Source organism: Micropterus salmoides, unplaced genomic scaffold, assembly GCF_014851395.1.
Source record: "Micropterus salmoides isolate LMB-PRFRI ecotype aquatic unplaced genomic scaffold, ASM1485139v1 Ms_hic_scaffold_2, whole genome shotgun sequence".
Taxonomy (NCBI): Eukaryota; Metazoa; Chordata; class Actinopteri; order Centrarchiformes; family Centrarchidae; genus Micropterus; species Micropterus salmoides.
In genome coordinates, this window is record NW_024041150.1 from 49,846,346 (window position 1) to 49,866,565 (window position 20,220).

General features: G+C 42.3%; 1 protein-coding gene across 2 annotated transcripts in view; it reads right to left on the reverse strand.

Moving 5' to 3' along the window:
• LOC119912598 (scavenger receptor cysteine-rich type 1 protein M160-like) overlaps nt 1-20,220 on the reverse strand; it is a 63,611-nt gene that overhangs the window by 12,961 nt on the left and 30,430 nt on the right. Inside the window, exon 1 of one of the 2 annotated variants that reach the window (XR_005446191.1) lies at nt 761-1,054. Coding sequence is in view for 1 of the 2 variants with exons in the window: in XM_038731864.1 (XP_038587792.1) it covers nt 1,148-1,471 (324 nt within the window). In the remaining variant the exon portion in view is untranslated. Of the gene's footprint in view, nt 1-760; nt 1,055-1,147; nt 1,472-20,220 lie in introns of those variants that run through there. The other variant, XM_038731864.1, reaches the window with a different exon arrangement.

Genomic DNA, 20,220 nt, shown 5'->3' on the forward strand with positions numbered 1-20,220 from the left:
AACAGTTATGGTAGTTTATAGTCTTTACTCGTAAATCATTTTTCCTCTTTGCATGAATCTATTTTTATGGATAAATGCGAGTGAAATACTCTGTAGAGCCCTGCATCATCCATCCTGGCAACTGCTCCCCTCGTGCTGCTGTTCTTCTTGTTTTATTGGCGGGTGCCGTTGACTTCCTGTCTCTGTTACAGCTGATGTTCTAACATTACATACTGCAACTGGCTTTACCGGAGGGGAACGTAGCAAACATTTCAAATACGCCCAGCGGCATTTTTAGAAAGGTTAAAATTACAGCAGAATAAAGGGAGGGTTGACAGGTGTGTTCATGCTGCTACCAGGGATGTACTGATGCTGAAATTCAGCCCTGGACTCTGAGATGGAGCGGACTTTTCTGTGAGTTTGCAGTTATTTTAATACTAATAGCCAGTGAGTCACACTAAGCAGGGAAATGTCTTGATATTGTTGCTGCTGGTCCAGGACAGCGTTGTTGCAAGCATGTGGTGTAAATCCTGCATGATGGAGGACGTGTACAGGTGTTGATATTGTTCTTCAGGCTGTGATCATAGGCTGTAACCTGTCAGCATAAATCCTGTATAAGCTAAAGATGTTTCCTACAAATAATACCCTGGAATTCAAAACCTTAATTGTGCTCATGTGTGGGGGGGGCCAACAAGACAAGTTGTCCAGGGGCCTCTGACTTCTTAATCCGGACCTGACCTCGGTACATTACTGTCATAGATGATGTCACTGATGGGCTTACCTGAGCAGGTGAGATCCAGGATGAAGGAAGAGGAAAATGATGATACACACTCCCTCAGAGCAGATCCAGACTGAACACAGTCAGACCAGATCTCCCACACAGGTCTGACTGAGGACTCCTCTCTCTCTCTTACAGAAACAGCAGAGCCACAGTCCAGATCTTTACAGACAACAGCTGCTGCCTTCAGGGTCCAGTCAGAGAGAAAGCCATTCACTGGTCTCCAGTCTCCCTGTTTCACCTCCAGTGTTCCTGCACAGCGACTGGCTCCTCCCACCAACCTGACCTCATCAGGCTCTGAACAGAAACCAGAGAGTCATCAGTAAAACAATAAAGTTAGTTTCATCAGAACAGAAATGAACCAAATCAAAGCTGCAGCTCCTCTTCTACCTGAGCAGGTGAGTCCAACAGCTTTTCCAGGTGAGCAGGTGTTTCTAGCTGAGCCTGAGCTTCTACAGTCCAGGAGAGCAGACTCATGGCCTCCACACTGGAACTCTTTGGTCCACATCGGAGCCTCCACTTCTCCATAGAGCGCCCCCTGGAGGACTGAAGGAGCCCCACAGCCGAGCTCCCTACAGACCACCTCTGCATCCTGCTGGTCAAAGTCAGCTTCACACACTGAGGACCACCTCTGGTTAGACTGGTTAGACTGGTTAGACTTCACCTCCAGTCTGCCTGAGCACAGACTAGTCCCGTCCAGCAGCCTGACAGAGTCTGGAGAGATAATAGAAGATGAAGTAGAGATAAAGACACCAGAGACAAAATAAAAACATGTCATGAAACAACAATTCAGTGATTCAAACTGGACTCAGCACAACTCCAACATCAGTTCATCATTAACAAGAGAACACATCTTTATACATCTTGGGCTTACCTGAGCAGGTGAGATCCAGGATGGAGGAAGAGGAAGATGATGATACACACTCCCTCAGAACAGATCCAGACTGAACACAGACAGAGCTGATCCACCACACAGGTCTGTCTGAGGACTCCTCTCTCTCTCTTACAGAAACAGCAGAGCCACAGCCCAGATCTCTACAGACAACAGCTGCTGTCGTCAGGGTCCAGACAGAGCCACTCACTGGTCTCCGGTCTCCCTGATGTTTCAGCTCCAGTGTTCCTGCACAGCGACTGGCTCCTCCCACCAACCTGACAGGCTCTGAACAGAAACCAGAGAGTCATCAGTAAAGAAGTGAATTCTAGAGACTAAACTGTTTCTGCTTCTGTGATTCTTTCTTTCTCTTTTCTTTCTCTCTTTACCTGTTGAGGTGTGTCGTCCTTCAGCCTGGAGTCCTGTGATTGGAGCACAGCCGTGGACAGAAAGAACAATCAGGTTGTTTTGTAAAGAACTTTCTATCAGCTCAGAAACATCTCAGTGAACTCCCTCTGGACTCATTTTACCAGTTTACTGTAGGTGAGATCAGTGGTGGAAAGTAACAAAGTACAAATACTTACTGTACTTAAGTAGTTTATTTCGGTATCTGTACTTTACTTGAGTATTTTAAGTTGTTGCAACTTTTTACTTTCACTTCACTACATTTTAAAACCAAATGTCACATATTACATTCTGCACCAGACCTCGTTACATTGGTATTAGTCGCCTGTGCAGCACCTGAGTGGAGCAGCACTGAAAAACAAAACTGATAAAGCCGACTCAGCGCGAATCAACTTCAGCCAGCTGATGCGACACGACATACGCAGTGACAGTCCAGCACAGAGCTGGACGGCCCCGCCTCACTTTCCTGTCAAAGGTGAACGTGAATGTTTGATGAGAGGATGAAGAGGGACTGTCCTTCTAGGCACGAGGAGAGAAAAAACTAAATGACACTCAGCCTAATGTGCAGCTGCAGTGAATCTGTCTGTCTGTCTGTCCTGCTAAGCAGCTGAGCAGCGCTGGTTTAAATTAAACTCACGCATTCAGCAAGAAACATCTGTGGACCAGTCCAGACAGGATGTGAGGGCACTCCTCATACATCATTTAAAAACAAGACAGTGAAGTTTAGTTACAACTCTGGACTGATGCATGATGGGAAGCAGTGGATTCACACTGACTATTAAAATGTTGATTAGCTGGACAGACTGGGCAATATGGATGCACATGTCAGTAAATAATAAGCAGCACATATTCAGCCCAGTCATTTTATAAATATTATATATCTGAAAAGCCAGTTTGAATGGGCCTGATGCAGCTGATAATATTAATATATAGAAAATATCTAGAATTTACAGGGGCTGTGGTGCCGTTTGTCAGATTAGATGCTGGATCATCAGCCAGTACGAGCACAGCCAGAGATGTGCAGCCAGCATCAGATACAAGCAGCTCAGACTCTAATGGAACAGTTGCTGCTCCACCAAATGAGCCAGCAGATTGGCCCCCAGTCTTATCTGACTTCATGAGGTCTGAGTTAGAGCGCAGAGGTCTGTTCAAACCAGCACTGGACTTTTCTAGAAGAGCTTTCTATTCAGGCTTCTTACAGAGGGAGGATTGTAGTGAGAGCATTGCTGTGTCAGGTGCAGTGTTGGGGTAGTTACTCAGAAAAGGTCATGGATTACACATTACTAGTTACTTACTTTACTAGATTACTCACTGCAGAAACTAACTAGTTACACTACTAGTTACATTACTTTTGGATTACTGCATAACATCACCTGTGATGCACAGTAACAATATAAAGTTCCACCTCATATCTGCTCAGATCAACACAAATCCTTATTATGATGAGGACAAACACAGGATCTCTCTTTTCTGCTCTTTAATACAAAGTGACAACAGAGTTGTGAACATCAGCCCAACATTTGTCAAGAGAAGAACAAGGCTAGAGTACAGTGCTATAATGCTTAGAACTTTATTTGGACATTTCATTGGAAACATTTATATTTTAGATAATGAAGACTGTGATTCTTACTGCTGACTCATTAACAGCTGAAGCATGTAGGCCTGAGCGACTGTGACAGAATCATGTTTGTCTTATTACAATAATAATAATTAGGCTATTATTATTATCAGATGGAGCCTTTTTGCTACAATTAAGCTTGACACAACGGCTGCGGCTGTGTTTGCGACCTTTCTTTTCTCCGTGAGAGGGAAGAATTTAGAAAGGAGCCCCTGGCTCCCCCGTAGTTCGCTCCCTGGGCAGGAGTCTCTCAAATCGTTTGTCAGACAACCTGTTCCTCCTCGGAGTCAGCACGAGACTGCCCAGGCTAAAGAGCCTCGCCACAGGCGCACCAGAGGGTATCGCTGTGCTTTCACCAACAATATGAAGTAATACCTCCACCCCTCCAAAGACTTCTTTGGCAGCTCTGCAATTTCTGCGTCCTCGTGAGCTGCTGCTGAAGTCAAAAGAGAGGTCGGAAACATTCATGAAAAGGGGCGTTTGATTTATTTTTCTCTCCTCCCGTTATGCAGATAGTTCAAGAACCAGTTCACAAGTGACGAGATGATTTTGAGATGTGATTACTGAAGTTATCAACAGTGATGCGTTCCAGACAGAAGTAATGTGATTACAGTAACGTGTTACCCCCAACACTGGTCAGGTGTGACTGTGCAGCAGCTCTGTGTTTGCACTGTGACCGAGTGGAAACGTAGCTGCTAGAGTTTTGGAATATAAACATGTGAAAACTGAAGCCAGCCTGCTCTGTGTGGGACTGTGAGCTGCACTTTAGGAGAGGTGCTGAAGTTAACATGTGTGGCTTTTTGGTGAGATTGTGAATTGACATCCAAAGTAAGTCAGCGGTGTTTGTTTAAGGGCATAGAAACAGGTAGGGATGGTAGCGACATGTCTGTCAATATCCAACAACTACTGAACTGTCTCTTTGGTCAGAGAATTTAAATATGACCACTGTTGTCTGTTAATGTCTAGTCAACGTATTTGGTACACAGAATCCAATGGCGGTGGTGGTGGCCCAGTGTATAAGACACATGCCTTTGGTGTGAGAGACCCGGGTATGAATCCAGTGTGAGACACCAATGTGTCCCTGAGCAAGACACTTAAACCCTCGTTGCTCCAGAGGCGTGCGACCTCTGACATATATAGCGATAAAAGTAAAGTTGCTTGAAGTCCAGTATGAAGTTTCACAGTGATGTCATGTCCTCTGCTGGTGTTGGTCCACCAGCCTTCAAGAAGAAAGTGAGAGACACCAAACCAACAATCCAGACGAGCTGCAGGCCGCTATCAGAGCAACCTGGGCTTCATATCAGCAGCTCCACAGGCTGAGGTCTGTTCTTTATTCTAATATTCTAGTAATTTGAGATATGGATGTTTAATAATCAAGATCAAAAGAAGAAAAACAGGACCTGAAATATTTTACACAGAAATCAGGCTGCAGCACAAACACAAATGAATTAATGAAGTCATTTTGTTCTTGAAGTGCATGAGCATAGGTTTAGCTTCAACACTGGAGGGGAATTTTTCTGCACCAGTTTCTGGCTTCTTTTCTGCATCTATTGATGGTGAAAATGTCATTTATTTAAACCCAAACACCAAAAACCTGAATGTAAATAACTGCCACATTGTTTTTTCTGTTATTCTTTTATAGCTGGATCCAGCGGTCGCGTTATGCTGATTGTTTAAAGCTGGCTGTCACGAGCTACAGCTACGTATTTTATAGATATAAGCAGAACATCAAAAGAAGAATAAATGCCCAGGAGGTTCTGGCAAAGACACGAGTGAGGGAGAAGCTGATGGGGGAGAGATAACTACTACTACATGTTCTTCTTCACTCGGCCTAATACAATGATTTAAATGTGTTCATTATGTTGTTGTTAGTTTGTTGTAGCCTACAGTTTAGGCTACTGATTCATTTAAAATGTAGGCTATTTGACTTTCTTTGATCTGTAATGAAATGAAGCAATAACCCAGAACTGCCACACTGCTGCTCTCATCACTCAGTTAAAGTGCTCTCACACAGCTCAGGGCTTCATTTTGTTTTCCCTTTGACGTGAACTTAACATTCGAACCTCAAAATTAAAAATCGAACGTACCAAACGATCGAATATTTGAATATTGGGGTCCAGCCCTACTGAACACCTGACACTTCATCAGCATGATACAAAACCTGCATGAGATTGGAAATGTGTTTTCTTCTGACTGGAACATCAAAATGAGTGCACTAGTGTCAGAAGGTATTTGATATACCTGAAACCTGGATAACGTACATGTTGCTGCTAATACTGCAGTCCTTGATATTAGTGCATGCAGCCACGTTACTTCTGAATTACAGGTACAACTTTACTTATTCTCAATAAAAGTGGCCACGATTATTTTAGTAATATAGAGAAATGATTAAATATTGATAACATTAAAGTTCAATAATCCATTTGTTAAAGAAACTCTCCTCAGCTGAAAGAGTGGGGACAGACAGACTGAACTCTAAACTGGACTGGTAACCAGTGAAGTGATGGTGAAACAGCTGTGATGTGCGCTCTTTTGTTCATGTGAGTTAGAAGCCTTGCAGCAGAGTTCTGAACAGCCTTAAGAGACGGTGAAGCTCCTTCTTATTCAAACAAGTGAAAAGACAGTTACAGTGATCTAAAGGAGACCAAATAAAAGCATGAATGATCCTCTCAAATTCAACCTCTGACACCAGAGCTCTTAGTTTGGATGTACAGTGTTTCTCAGTTGGAAGAAGCAGTTTCTAATTAGAGAGTCCAAAAAACTCTTTTTGTGAGCAGTTTGTTCTGTGAGAGGCCGTTTAGGGGGAAAATACTGAAAATGTTCACACCTCATAAACTGGGTCAGATAAGGTCTTTACACCTTAAATGTAGCTGTACGTCAGCTCTTTGACAGGAAAAAGCAGGCACGATCTAATATCCTGTTTTTAGCTGAGACTTGGTTAGACCCAGATACTTCAGCTTTATGAGTGAAGCTAGCGAGCATCAGAAAGGACGGGGAGCTGCCATTTAGTTTCCTGTTCTTTTGAATATGTGGCTCTTCAGCTGAATTCCTCTCCTCCAGCTAGATCTCTAAATATCTCCAGGCCACCTAAATACTGTGCAGGTCTTTCAGTGTTTTCACCCTGAACAGCCTTTCATACTGGTTTTCTCCCTGATCCAGTAAAGAGATCTGAATTCTAACACGTGCTGTTTAAAGTCCTACCTGAGCTCCACAGCAGCAGCAGCAGCAGCAGCAGCAGGTGATCCATGTCCAGGTAGACCGTCTCTCTGGCCGTCCGCCTGCTCTCTGCTCTGATCATCACGTGCTGTCCTCAGTGTAGATCTGTGTACAGGAAGAGGTGGAGCTTTACTGGAACACAGCTCATTCAGCTGGCTTTAGTTTCACAGGGAGGAGAGTCCTCGTCTGACTGAGTCTCTGTCACAGGAGACAGTGAGACCAGACCAGAACACCAGGTCAGACCAGAACACAGACAGTGAGACCAGACCAGAACACCAGGTCAGACCAGAACACAGACAGTGAGACCAGACCAGAACACCAGGTCAGACCAGAACACAGACAGTGAGACCAGACCAGAACACAGACAGTGAGACCAGACCAGAACACCAGGTCAGACCAGAACACAGACAGTGAGACCAGAACACAGACAATGAGACCAGACCAGAACACCAGGTCAGACCAGAACACAGACAGTGAGACCAGACCAGAACACCAGGTCAGACCAGAACACAGACAGTGAGACCAGACCAGAACACAGACAGTGAGACCAGACCAGAACACCAGGGCAGACCAGAACACAGACAGTGAGACCAGACCAGAACACAGACAGTGAGACCAGACCAGAACACCAGGGCAGACCACCCGCCTTGGCTCCTCCCATAAATGACTATGCAAATGAGCATAAACACGCCAGCGTCACCTCCTGAGGTCCAAATGACAACAGGTGAAAATAAGGAAACTTCACTGAGTGTGAGATTGAAATGTTTCATTTGATGGTTTGAACTCTTTGATCAGCAACAAACGCAAAACGACGGAGTGGCGTTAGTGTTACAATAAGAGTCAGTGCAGCTCAGAGACTCATACTGGCTGAAATAAAGAAAACACGGTCTGACATAAAGTGGAGGTCAAAGAAGAGGAAGAGAGTTTTTCTGATTCAGCAATCGAGGCGCTTGTGAGGTGGAAGTTAGAAAGTAGCCTACAGATTGTTTGATGCAGCTGGTTCAGAAACAAAAGAAAATCCAGAGTTTTATATATTATTCTAAACAAAGAGTGTAGGTAGAAAGGTAAACATTATATATTGTTGATCCCATCAGACACACACCTGTCGGCTCCCGCTGCCAACAGCTGGCTGCCACAAACACTATTTGTATTTGTACGGGATGGCACGGTTCCGCCAGGTTGGTCTCTCTAATGCTGGACCCAGTTCAGCACACAGGTCCAAGAGCACGACTCTTGGGGATCTAAATCGAAGTATTAGCCAGTCATCATCATGGGCCAGGAAGTCTTCACGGACACTCTCTAATCCTTCCACTGGCGTTTTCCTCTGCAGAGCCAGAGCAGCCGTGCAGCACTACGCACGAGTGTCACGCAGTGTTTACAGCGGTCATACGGACTATGCTTCACACCTCACCAGAATGGTGGCTTCAGTCAGCGGTGAGAATGCAGATCTGCGTCTCAGTGCGCTCTGTGCGCCTGACAGTCTCTAAATATGCACAGAGGATGTTATTAGAAACTACTGACGCTCTCTGCTGCAACTCTTTAATGCTGTTTGATGTTATCTCAGATTTTTATGATGATGACAATTCCATCAGTTAGCCGAGTCTGAAGAGGACTCAGGTGCTAAATTCACGTCTAACATCGGGGAAAGGCAGCCGGGATCCTGCCGCCTGACATCATCCTGGCTTTAGGCTGGCAGGTCCATAACTGACCATGAGTGTCCGTGACCACACTCAGGTCCTCTCTGCTGCGCTCCGGGGGCTGATGGAATATTTAGCGGACATTGATTTAAGATTTGCCACTAATTTGGCTTATTTTATTTCTTTTACACTTGAAAGGTGCAGTATGGAATAGTTCTGGCTCACTAGCAGCAGCACAAATAACACCGCTGGTTTGAATGTTTAGATGATAAAGTGATAACAGTTTTGTCACTTTGGAGTTCACTGACAGAGCCAGACAAAAGTTGGTGGAGGGTCCGCACATATTTTTATACATCCCACGTGTGCGTGAAAACCAGCGTATGTAACCTTTTTGTGCGTAGGAAGCGTTTATACATGAGGCCCCAGAAGTCCAGGTCAGAGCAGAAGTTTTGAGGCGAGAAATCAAATATGTAGATGGAAGGAATCTAAGGAGGCGGCCTGCCGATCACGCTCACAGAGGTCCTACGGTAAGACAGCTGCAGCCTGTCTGTTATTCTGTCATTACATTTTGAGTTATTTAAATCAAATCAAAGAACATTCTTGGCTTGTGAAACTTTAAAAAAATAAATCTGCCGTTACTTTATTTATTATTATTCTATCAGACATTACATTGTCAGTGAACAGTTGTGGTTGCAGTTCTTGCTTTCTATTGCTTTTATTTTACAGAATTCATATTTATGCAATAGACCAAAGCAAATTACTTGGAAGTTAAAACTTGTCAGTAAACCAGATTCTGATCTTTTTAGTTTGGGTGATAAAGCCTGGCTGTTTTTGGAGCTCTGCTCCCTCTGTGCTGGGGGGATTGTGCAATATTGCGACAGTCATTTCCTGTTAGAGCCCAACCGCAGTCTTTGATCTGAGATAACACTAACCTGTCAAAAATAATGCACTAAGCAAGTAAGTACACAGTGTACGCAGTGTACTGCATGTTAGTGTACTCAGACCAGAACACGTCCAATGATGTGTTGCAGTAATCCAGTCTGGAGGAGACAAAGGCCTGGACCAGCTTTTCAGCAGTACAATGATGATTACTGTGATTATTGATTATTGGTTACTGTGATTTTCACAATAACTCTTTCATTACTGTAATTATACGTTATATACACAATGTGTTGTTGTGAACTGAACCAGACGCACTTCAAAGAAGGTCAGATGGTGTCAAAAGAGGGAGGGAAGTTTCCCTCCTCGAGAGTTGACCTTTTCACATGTAAAAACCAGAGACATCGCCTGGTGTTTGGTCAGGACCGAAAGAGACTCAATCAGACAATGAATCGCTTAAGGATTGTGTATTCAAAGAGCCTTAGTGAACCTTTCTAGCCGTAAAGGTGTCACTAAAGACAGTCCACAGGACAGGAAAGGGGCGATCTGACCCCTTTTCCCTCCAGCAGGTCACCTCCAGCCTCAACCTGACTCTTTTCTCTCTGCACAGAACGGCTGAGCCATAAACCACCATTTCATTCTCTGATAACCGGTGCGATAAGCCAGGAATGCAGAGAAGAGAGACCATAAAAACCCCTGTTTCTCGAACCAACAAAGGTTCCAGTATAACTGTGTTTGTTCTGTTTAAATAATAACCTTGCTAAGTGAGCAGCGGCGTTTGCCTCTGAGTTTAGTAAGTAATGACCCTGTTGTTATCCTTTAGTGATGTTTGAAGACTAGCAGACCCATTAGAAAGTAATCTTGGACGAGTTCTCTAACCTCTTTCTGTGTTGTCTTAATTCATCCCTGTTACTCCCTAATAATCACTGTCTGTTCAGTATTAACTAATGCTTTAGTTAAATCTTTCATATACAATTTCCTACTAAATTATCCATGGAAGCGCTCGTGTTCATCACCAGCCTCTCAGTTAAAGTGGAATGTCTACTCTTTTCTTGTGTGACCCGAGCGCCACCAAGGGGACAGGAAAGGTATAACACGCAAGTGTTTAAAACTCGGCTTACACTGACAGAATCGTTACCTATCACCATGTAATTGCATAAATGAAATGTTGCTGTCACGCTTACATCTAAATTGTCTCATGAGTTAAAACCAGTAACCAGCAAGTATACTGAGGACAGGTAATCAAGCTTTGTTACGTTTTATATGACCATTATAACCTTTTTCCATAGTGTTTAGCCTTGTTTTAACTGTCTTTTAACTATGTTTAGAACTAAGTATTTTTCCAAATGTCGATATTGTTGAGAGAGAGATTAAAGGGAAATACGCGTAACGTATATTTCTTTATCCCATAAAGTTCTCGGGAGCCCCCCCCCCCCCAAAATTGACGTTAAACTACCTAGTGGAATCAATAAAAAGGCCCTGCTGTCTTTGTTCTCCTTCTTCTCTTCAAAAACAAAAAGCTCTTCTCTTTTAAAAACTTTCTTGAAACTAAACGTATACGTTCTCTTAACTTCTTTTACTTTTTGAAATTCTGATTTTTTGTTTCGTACTTAAATCTCCTTCAGACGAGCTGAGAAAGCTACGACCCTGAATTCCAATTTTCTTAGCGGGAGATTTGATTTTTTTAAATTCTGTTTGGAGCTGCCTGTTTAATCTCAGCAACATTAAATAGCCTATATTCCCGAGGCCTCGCGAACCTACGGTGAATGTGTGAGTTTATTTGATTTTGTTGCTGCAACTTCATCCGACCGTGGTGAGCAACTTTGGAACAGAAACTCAGAAGCCGCTATAGCGACACCAAACGAACTGAGATCAGAGTAAAAGCCTTGGCTGACGGCCGTTGCAAACCACAGTCTGTGACTCGTTGGTGTTCTCTAGTGGCTCCATCCACCGTTAATAAACCCCTAGATTAGTCAAACTAAATCTGCAACCTAATTTCGGTCATTCAATTGATCAATCTGAAATTCAATCGAGCCTTCCACAGGCCACCCTGTTTTATTACCTCCTGGTTGTCATATTAACTGTTACCCCTGTACTATTACCCCATTTACCCACTATTGTACTCTCTTTTGTTAGTTAATAAATTCACCTTGAGCACAGGGATGTTGTGTGTGTTATTAAGAATCTAGAGTCCCTATACATAGAACTTATGCTCAGATCCGAGACTGACTGACTGACTTTACGATTTCAGAATAACTGAACCAGTAACAACTAATGAATTACCAGAAATTGTAATGAAAATGTAATTCTCAGGCTATACTCAAGGACCTAAAGCCTTGGGCGGACAAGCAAATCTTTAGATGGTGCTCCTGATTTTGAGGCATAAATTCCCGAAATATTAATTTTCATAACTGTATTAAAATTTTATGTAGCCTAGATCTGCTACAGTGTTACTGTGTGTTATTACACTGTAACTGACACAAACACAGAACATTACTGTGGATCGTTCCTCCCTGGAGAGACTCAAAAGCTGATTAGTGGTAACGGATACTTGTTAATATTTCCTGCTGCCACGGAGTCCTTTACAGATTTCTCCTTAGCTGTCAAGGTATGGAAGAAGTTGTTGTCTCCTACAGATGACCCTGGGTACTGCAGTTGATATACTTACAACTCATGAGAGGCAATGTCGCTACCGCCACCTGCTGGTGTAGCTAATAAACTGCTCTCACACGTACAGATCTCTGTTTACAGATCTCTGTGGTACAGAGTGGACAAAATTCCACAAATGCGTAAAAAATAAGTCACAAATGTATCGTGACCTGCAAATTGACAGGAAATGATCCACAAATGTGCTAAAACTACTTTGTGTGTAAAAATAGATCTTCAAATCTAAATAACACTTTTTCTGTGTCATTGAAATATGTGTGTAGAGTAAATTAGACATATTTGCTAATCGCACTGTATTTTTGTGGATACGATTTTACATAAAACAAATGAAAAAAATACATGTTTTGGGTAGTGAGATACTGCATGTGTACATTTTTTTTTACAGATCTCCACAGTACACATTGGAAAATATTCCACAAATGTGTAAAAAGGAAGTTACAAATCTAACATGATCCACAAATTGGCAGAAAGCAATCTGCAAATGTGCAAAAACTGTTTTGTGTGTAGAAGTAACTGTGTTTTTGTGGATATGATTTTACACATCACAAATGTAAAAATACATATTTGTAGATAGTGAAATATTTGCGCATCATAGTAAACATTTGTGGCTTGTTTTCTGTGGGCTTCCTAACTACTTAACTATCAGAAGCATAAACTCAACACTACTAATAAAATGGCAGCAGACTCAACAGTTACACTAACAACAGAAATGATGACAAGAATCCCATTAACTGTGGCCACTAGGTGGCAGTGTGGCTACATGGAGAAACAAGCTGTTAAACTTTCAACTTCTAATTACCTCAAATTTGATGCTCCCATCATCAGAACTGCACCAACCATCAAACAGCATGTGCTGAGTGAGATTATTGCATCACTGAACCACTGATTGGACATTAATTCACACTTGGGTTAAAAAGAGAACTCTTCCCAAGACACTTTATTCAGAACGCATCTTGAGGATTTCTGTTCATCTGCTGAGTTTCTTCTCCGACTTCACCAGAGTGAGAGACGTCATCTGAGACGTCCCAGAGAGAGAGATCAGAAAGGAAGGGCTGACGGCTCCTTTTGATTCTTTGTCCTCATGATGTTTATTCAGTCTTCCAGGTAAAACTCCAGTCTCCGTCCCCGGGAGAGATCCTCCCTGGATTGTTCATGTTCAGCTTCTCCTTGTTTTTTGGAGCCGGCTGAATCCACTTTCTGTCCTGTTCTTCATCTTGTTATCAGGACAGAACACAGACCTCTGGAGAGTCAGAGAGTACCAGGTGTGGAAAGAGGCAACGTGGCACTTTGACTAGTGAGGAGAGTTAAGTCAGCTTACAGATCCAGAGAAAGTCAGGAAAGAAGCAGAGGAACTTGGCGAGGCCGTAAACAGTTCCTGCCTTTTGTCCTCTGGGATGCTCTCACCTCCGGTCTGTGTGGCTGTATACTGGCATTAGAGAACAACAGAGGTTGGTCTCCCTACATGTAGCATACAGATTATTTAACTTGACTACAGGATAGATCTGTCTCCCACGTAAAGAACGAGATTAAAACATCTGTCTTCAATAATGTTAGGGGGACAGAGTTTAAAGAAGTCTATTGTCATTGGATCCAAGTCATCTACACATCTAAATCCAATTTGTTTTATTTATATCTCACCCAAATTATGGATTTAAAATTCTGATATTCAATAAATTTCTTTTTGTCAATTCCATATTGTGCCACTAGACTCTCAACCTTTTTGGGCCAGCGCCCCCCTATCCTTTATCCAGGTCCCTTACCGCCCCCCATCAAAAAAAATCTTTGCTATTTGCCCTGAATACTGATTTTCTTTACTATTACTATTGTTATTAAAAACATGTAAAATGTAACAAAAAAGCCATGTGAAAAGTAATTATATTTAACTAATAAGTGAATGTTCCTCCCAGAAACTGTGTATGAAGCCCGATACTGTTTTCTTAGATGGGGCACTTAATAAGTTGGGGGTATGGGGTCCTCCCCCAGAAGATTTTGAGCATTAAACACTTAATTTCCTGCATTCTGGTGAAAGATTCTCCTCCAATTTCTGCCTTTTCTGCACCAATTTATGGTGGAAATGTCTAAAAATTCAGGTGGCAGGTGATAATTCAAAATATATTTATAATAGAATATAATGCAGTGAGGCTCTCAGACATTCTTATTGCTTTTAATATTTTTCTCCTATAGATGAACTTATTTAATATCATCCCTGCTGAGTCAACACACATGGCTTCTCTTTTGTGGGGAAGTAACCTATTTAAATGTGTTTGTGGCCCCTTTTCATCTCAGTAATAAATTAATCCGTTTTAATTCAGTTATTGACTGGACTTTATTAGCTCATCTGTTAATAACTTACTCAGTGTTTCCCACAGAATGACTGTGTAACTGTGGCGCAGTTACAGCATGCTAGCCTTGAAAACCAGCTTTATTCTAACATAAACTTAGCTCTCCTCATTAGCTAGGCTCCTTACATGCTTGCTAATAACTTTTAGCGGAGTTGTGTAATAATAATAATAATAATAATAATAATCTTTATTTGTAGAGCACTTTTCAAAAACAAGTTACAAAGTGCTTTAACAAGTGTAAAAACAATAATACAAAAACAATACAAGATAAAAGCATGAAAACATTGAAAAGACTAAAATACACGTTTAAGATAAATATAAAATTAGTAAAATACAATAAAATAAAAGGGATAAAATAAAGTCAAATAAGATCGGGAAAGGCTCTCCTATAAAAGTATGTTTTAAGAAGGGACTTAAAAGAGTTCACTGACTCAGCCGACCTGATTTCCTCGGGCAGGCTGTTCCAGAGCCTCGGGGCCCTGACAGCAAACGCTCTGTCCCCTTTAGTTTTCAGTCGAGACTCTGGAACAGACAACAGACCTCTGCCTGAGGATCTCAAGGTACGTGCTGGTGCGTATGGACTAAAAGGTCAGAAATATAACAAGGCGAGAGGCCATGAAGAGCTTTAAAAGTGATCAATAGAATTTTAAAGTCAATTCTAAAACATACTGGGAGCCAGTGTAATGAAGATAAAATAGGAGTAATGTGGTCATATTTCTTTGTTCTGGTTAAAAGCCTGGGAGCTGAGTTCTGGACAGTCTGGAGTCGATCAATAGATTTTTGGTTAAACAGATGAAAAGGCTGTTGCAATAATCCAGGCGTGATGAGATGAAGGCCTGTAAAATGGTCTCGGTGTCCTTAAAAGTTAACATAGATCGAATTTTAGCTATATTTCTAAGTTGATAAAAACATGATTGAACAAGCTTTGTGGTGTGCTGCTCGAAATTTAAATTACTATCAAACCAAACACCAAGGTTCTTTGCCACAGGCTTAATGTGATTTACTAGCAAACCAGCAGATGGCAGTATATCAAATACTGCCATCTGCTGGGACCCAATGACCAGGATTTCTGTTTTGTCTGAGTTCAGTTGGAGGAAATTATTTGACATCCATTTTTTAACTTCACAAAGGCAGTTGTTAAGTGAACTCAGCATTCCAGGGTCTGTGGATCTGACGGGCAAGTATATTTGTGTGTCATCAGCATAAATATGAAAAGAAATGCAATGTTTATGGATAATATGTCCAAGGAAAGCAGATACAAGGAAAACAAAATGGGTCCTAAGACCGACCCCTGAGGCACACCATATTTAACTGGACAGAACGAAGAGACATAGTTGTTTACAGACATGCAAAACTTCCTATTTGACAGGTAGGATGAAAACCATTCTAGGGCAGTACCAGAGATCCCCACCCAGTGCCTCAGTCTGTCTAACATGATGTTGTGATCAATGGTGTCAAAAGCAGCGCTAAGGTCCAGGAGTACCAGGACTGAGCACATACCTTCATCAGCAGACATTAAAAGGTCATTGGTGACTTTAAGCAGGGCAGTCTCAGTGCTGTGGTACTTCCTCAAACCAGACTGAAACTTTTCAAATATTTTGTTATTTTCCAGTACAGTGAGCAGCTGTTTGGACACAATTCTTTCTAGAATCTTTGCAATAAAAGGCAGTTTTGAAATTGGTCTAAAATTATGTGGGAGGGAGGGATCTAAACCAGGTTTCTTTAAAAGTGGGTTCACACAAGCCGTTTTAAAATAATCAGGGACACAACCAGTAGATAGGGAGCTGTTGAAAACAGAGATCAAATGGGGCCCAACAGAATCTATTACTTTCAGTAAAAAATTTGTAGGTATTACATCAAGTGGGCCGGAGGACACTCTCATTTGTGATATTGTTTTTAAAAGCTCAGACAAGTCGATGGGATAAAACTGGTTAAAACTCTCTTGTTGCTGGTGAGGGACCTCTGAGTAAGAGGCCTCGGGGGTAATAGAGGCTCTGATTGGCACCACCTTACTGGTAAAATAAAATAAAAACAATTCACAGTCATCATTACTTCCAGCTGAGGCACAAGGAGGGGTTGGGTTTACCAGCTGATCCACAGTCTTAAACAGAAACCTGGGATTGTGTTTATGTGTAGTAATGAGTTCAGAAAAATAGTGTGTTCTCGCATCCTTAACCATGTTATTGTAGTTAATTAATAAATCCTTCAGACTGAGGTAATGGACTTGGAGACTGGATTTTTTCCATCTGCGCTCTGCATTCCTGCATTCCCTTTTTAGGCTGCGAATGCTGTCATTTATCCAGGGTTGCTTACTAGCTTTAGACGTAGGCCTAACCTTTAGAGGAGCAGTAATATTTAGTGACGACAAGCAGATATGATTGAAGTGATCGACCAGATTGTTGGTGTTGGAATCAGACAGGTGTTGGCTTTGGCTCTGAAAGAATGCGCAAAACTTTGAAACACTTTGTTCATTAAAGATGCGAGAACACACGGAGCTTGGTGAGGCGGCATGAGTAACCGGCGAATCGCAGCTAAAAACAATACATCTGTGGTCAGATATGGTCATGTCCACTAATTCCACAGAGGAAATGCTGACACCCAGGATAAAAACCAAGTCCAGTGTATGACCACGGTTATGTGTTTGCCCTTTGACATGTTGTTTGAAGTTAAAAGAAGTGGCCATATTTAAAAAGTCAATTGCATTAATATTGGTGGGATCATCAACATGAATATTAAAATCGCCACAAAGAACAATTCTGTCATAATTTAAAACCAGAGTAGATAAAAATCAGGAAGTTCTGATAAAATCCTCCAGGCGGTTTTGGGGGGATAAATTATAACAAATATGATAGGTTGCAGCCCTCCAACTTTAAGAGTGAGAACTTCAAAGGAGTTAAATTCATCACAGCGTACTTGATGACATTTAAAATTTTTCCTATACACGCTCACTAGCCCACCACCACGACCACTGACCCTCGGTTGACTAAAACAATCATATTGAGGCGGACACAGTTCAGCTAGCTGGCTATAGTCATTCATTTGCAACCAGGATTCAGTTAAAAACATAAAATCTAGATTTGCAGACAAGATAAAATCATTTAAGATAAAAGTCTTACTTAAAAGTGATCTCACATTGAAGAGAGCCATTTTAAATGAGTTTTCTGGGTGCTGGAGTTGGTGCAGTTGTCCTAATCCTTAAGAGATTACTAATATTTCTGTGTGGGATGTGCACATTTCGGTTTACTGGTCTATGCGTGATGATGACAGGAATAGAAGTCTTTGGAACAGCGCTGGGAGCAGACGGCTTTACATGCCAGCAGGTGGAGACAGTTGTTTGTGGCAGTGAGGCAGAGATCTGTTCAGTGAGCGGTGGTGCGTCCAGGTGAGCTGCATGAATGATTAGTCATTCACGTAAGTCATGTGTGGACCGCACCACATGCTGTATGTGCGCAGCTAACATTTCTGAGTCCCGTTTGTTTGGGTGAAGTCCGTCTGTCTTAAAAAGAGACATTCTTTGCCAGAAACATTAAAATTATCCACATAACACACACGATGAGCCCTGCAGGCGGACTGGAGCCAGTCAAGGAGGCCAAGGAGTCTACTGAAGCGTTGTGTTGGACAGATTTGTGCAGCTGTGTTAACAAGGAGAGAGACGAGCGAGAGGATGTGCTGCGTGAATATGCGCTGCCTGCAGCTCAAATACGATTTTAAATAGGCCTAGTAAAAAAAACAAAGATCAATCTGTGGCGGTCAGCCTTGATATTGTGGCAGGCCGCTACAAATAAACTTATCTGCTCATGTTCAAAACTTTCTGCACATTCAGAATCTCTCCCACATATCTGAGTTCTCTGACATGTAAAGAAAAAGAGTCGCAGTGGGAGACTAACATCTTTAGCCTGTTTAAAGAGAATTCAGAATATTTTACAACATGCCCTGTACTGCATTATGTTACTGATTCGCTGGAAGTTTCCCCTCGCCGTCTAACAGACAAACCCGAATGAGACGAGGAGGCGCTCACGCCGGGGGAAACGAACCTAACCGACACCTGTGATCAGACAGAAAGCTCACGAATAATTCCACACACGTTAACTTCAGCGCCTCTGATAAAGCGGCGCTTACAATCCCCAACAGAGCAAGACAGGGCTTCAGTTTTTAACGTTAAATTTTTATAGCCTGCTGAAACTACAGTACATGTCCGCTTTGGCACAAACTGTCTGCGACTCACAGCGCGAGGTGGGTCCACGTCACTCGCTGGTGTTGCAGCCAAGTTTCTTTCAGGGTGAGTCCGACAGCAGAATATCCCTCTTAGAAATGTGGAACCACTGAGATAACAAGACGTTCACGGTGTATTCCTCAGAAATTAACACTTTCCACCAAGAAAGAGAGTCAATTTTCCAGAGTTTACACAGTTAACGCCATGTGGGTGAAATTTTAGAGATGATACTCTGACATCCCGTTCCCGTGAAGGCAGCACGAAGCTGCACCACAAGTAGCTGAAGGAGAAAAATATCTCTCCTCCAGTCGCAGTGGACTAAACTAACAGGTTTTAATGTTGCAGACCAGTTTTTTGCAGTACTTTAAAGTTTAAACTCATATTGTTGTGAATCTTTGGTGTAAACTCACCTGAGAATTTCCAACCAACAAACGCCCCCCACAATATTGCTTCCAGTGCCCCTATCCTCCTCGGAACGCCCCCTGGGGGGCGGTACTGCCCCCATTGAGAAACACTACATTAGATCCTGGAATGGAGTAACGTTTCTGCCCTGGCTCTAGATGTCTGATCCCTTTATCTCACCAAAACAGGGAATTTAGCGTTTCTTATTTTGGAGGATGTCAGGATTGATCTGGATTAGACTAAGTCTGCATGGAAGAGGTGAAGACCTGGATATTTGGAGAAATTCCAACCAGGCTGTCAGGGAAGTGCTTTTGTTAATGATTTTAAAACTAGTATGATGTTTGATACTGGAGCTGTTAATAGCAGAGTGGATCCTGTTAAAGATCATATTTGGGTAAAGAACAATATCTAACCAGGAGTTTAATGTTTCTAAAAGCCTCTGCAGATAAATGCGTTAAGTACGTCCTTTGATATCGACTGTATGAAAGAAGAATGAAATAGTGTTTCAGACAGCTGCTTCAGCTCCGCAGGAAGGGAGAAGTTAGAGAGAACTAGAGAGTTTGTTACTAGAGAGTCCTCCTGAGGAGGTTTACTTCAAAGCATCAGTTACTGATCTAGAGTTAATTTAATCTCTCATCACAGGCTCAGACAGCAACCTACTCAGAGTTTTCACTAAACCCGTTTTCTGAAACAGGGCCAAGCGATTCTTCAGGAAAACACTTGGTAGATTAATGGCCTCGTAGCTACATAGTGTCTGTGATGACAGCAGGCCAGTAGAGGTTCATAACCACAATAACATACGCTGCTCAAAATATAAAGTTACTGTTGTCTGTTGGCATTAGGAAGGCAGGAGGAAACAGCTAGCTTGGCTCTGAGATGTTCAACACGAAGCAACATGAGTGCGTTGGTGGCGCTGAAGGTGACCACTCTGAGTAAATGTTTTCCCACACTGTTCACACCAGTACGGTCTCTCTCCACTGTGAACACGTCTGTGAATTTTTAATTTATCTGATCCAGTGAAAGATTTCCCACCAGTTCACAGCTGTACGTTTCTCTCCAGTGTCAATACTCTGTGTGCTTCTAGGTTACGTGATGCAGTGAAAGTTTTCCCACACTGGTCACAGCTGTACGGTTTCTCTCCAGTGTGAATTCTCTGAGAATCTTTAAAGATCCAGATGTTGTGAAGGATTTGTCACAGTGCTGACGTTTGCGT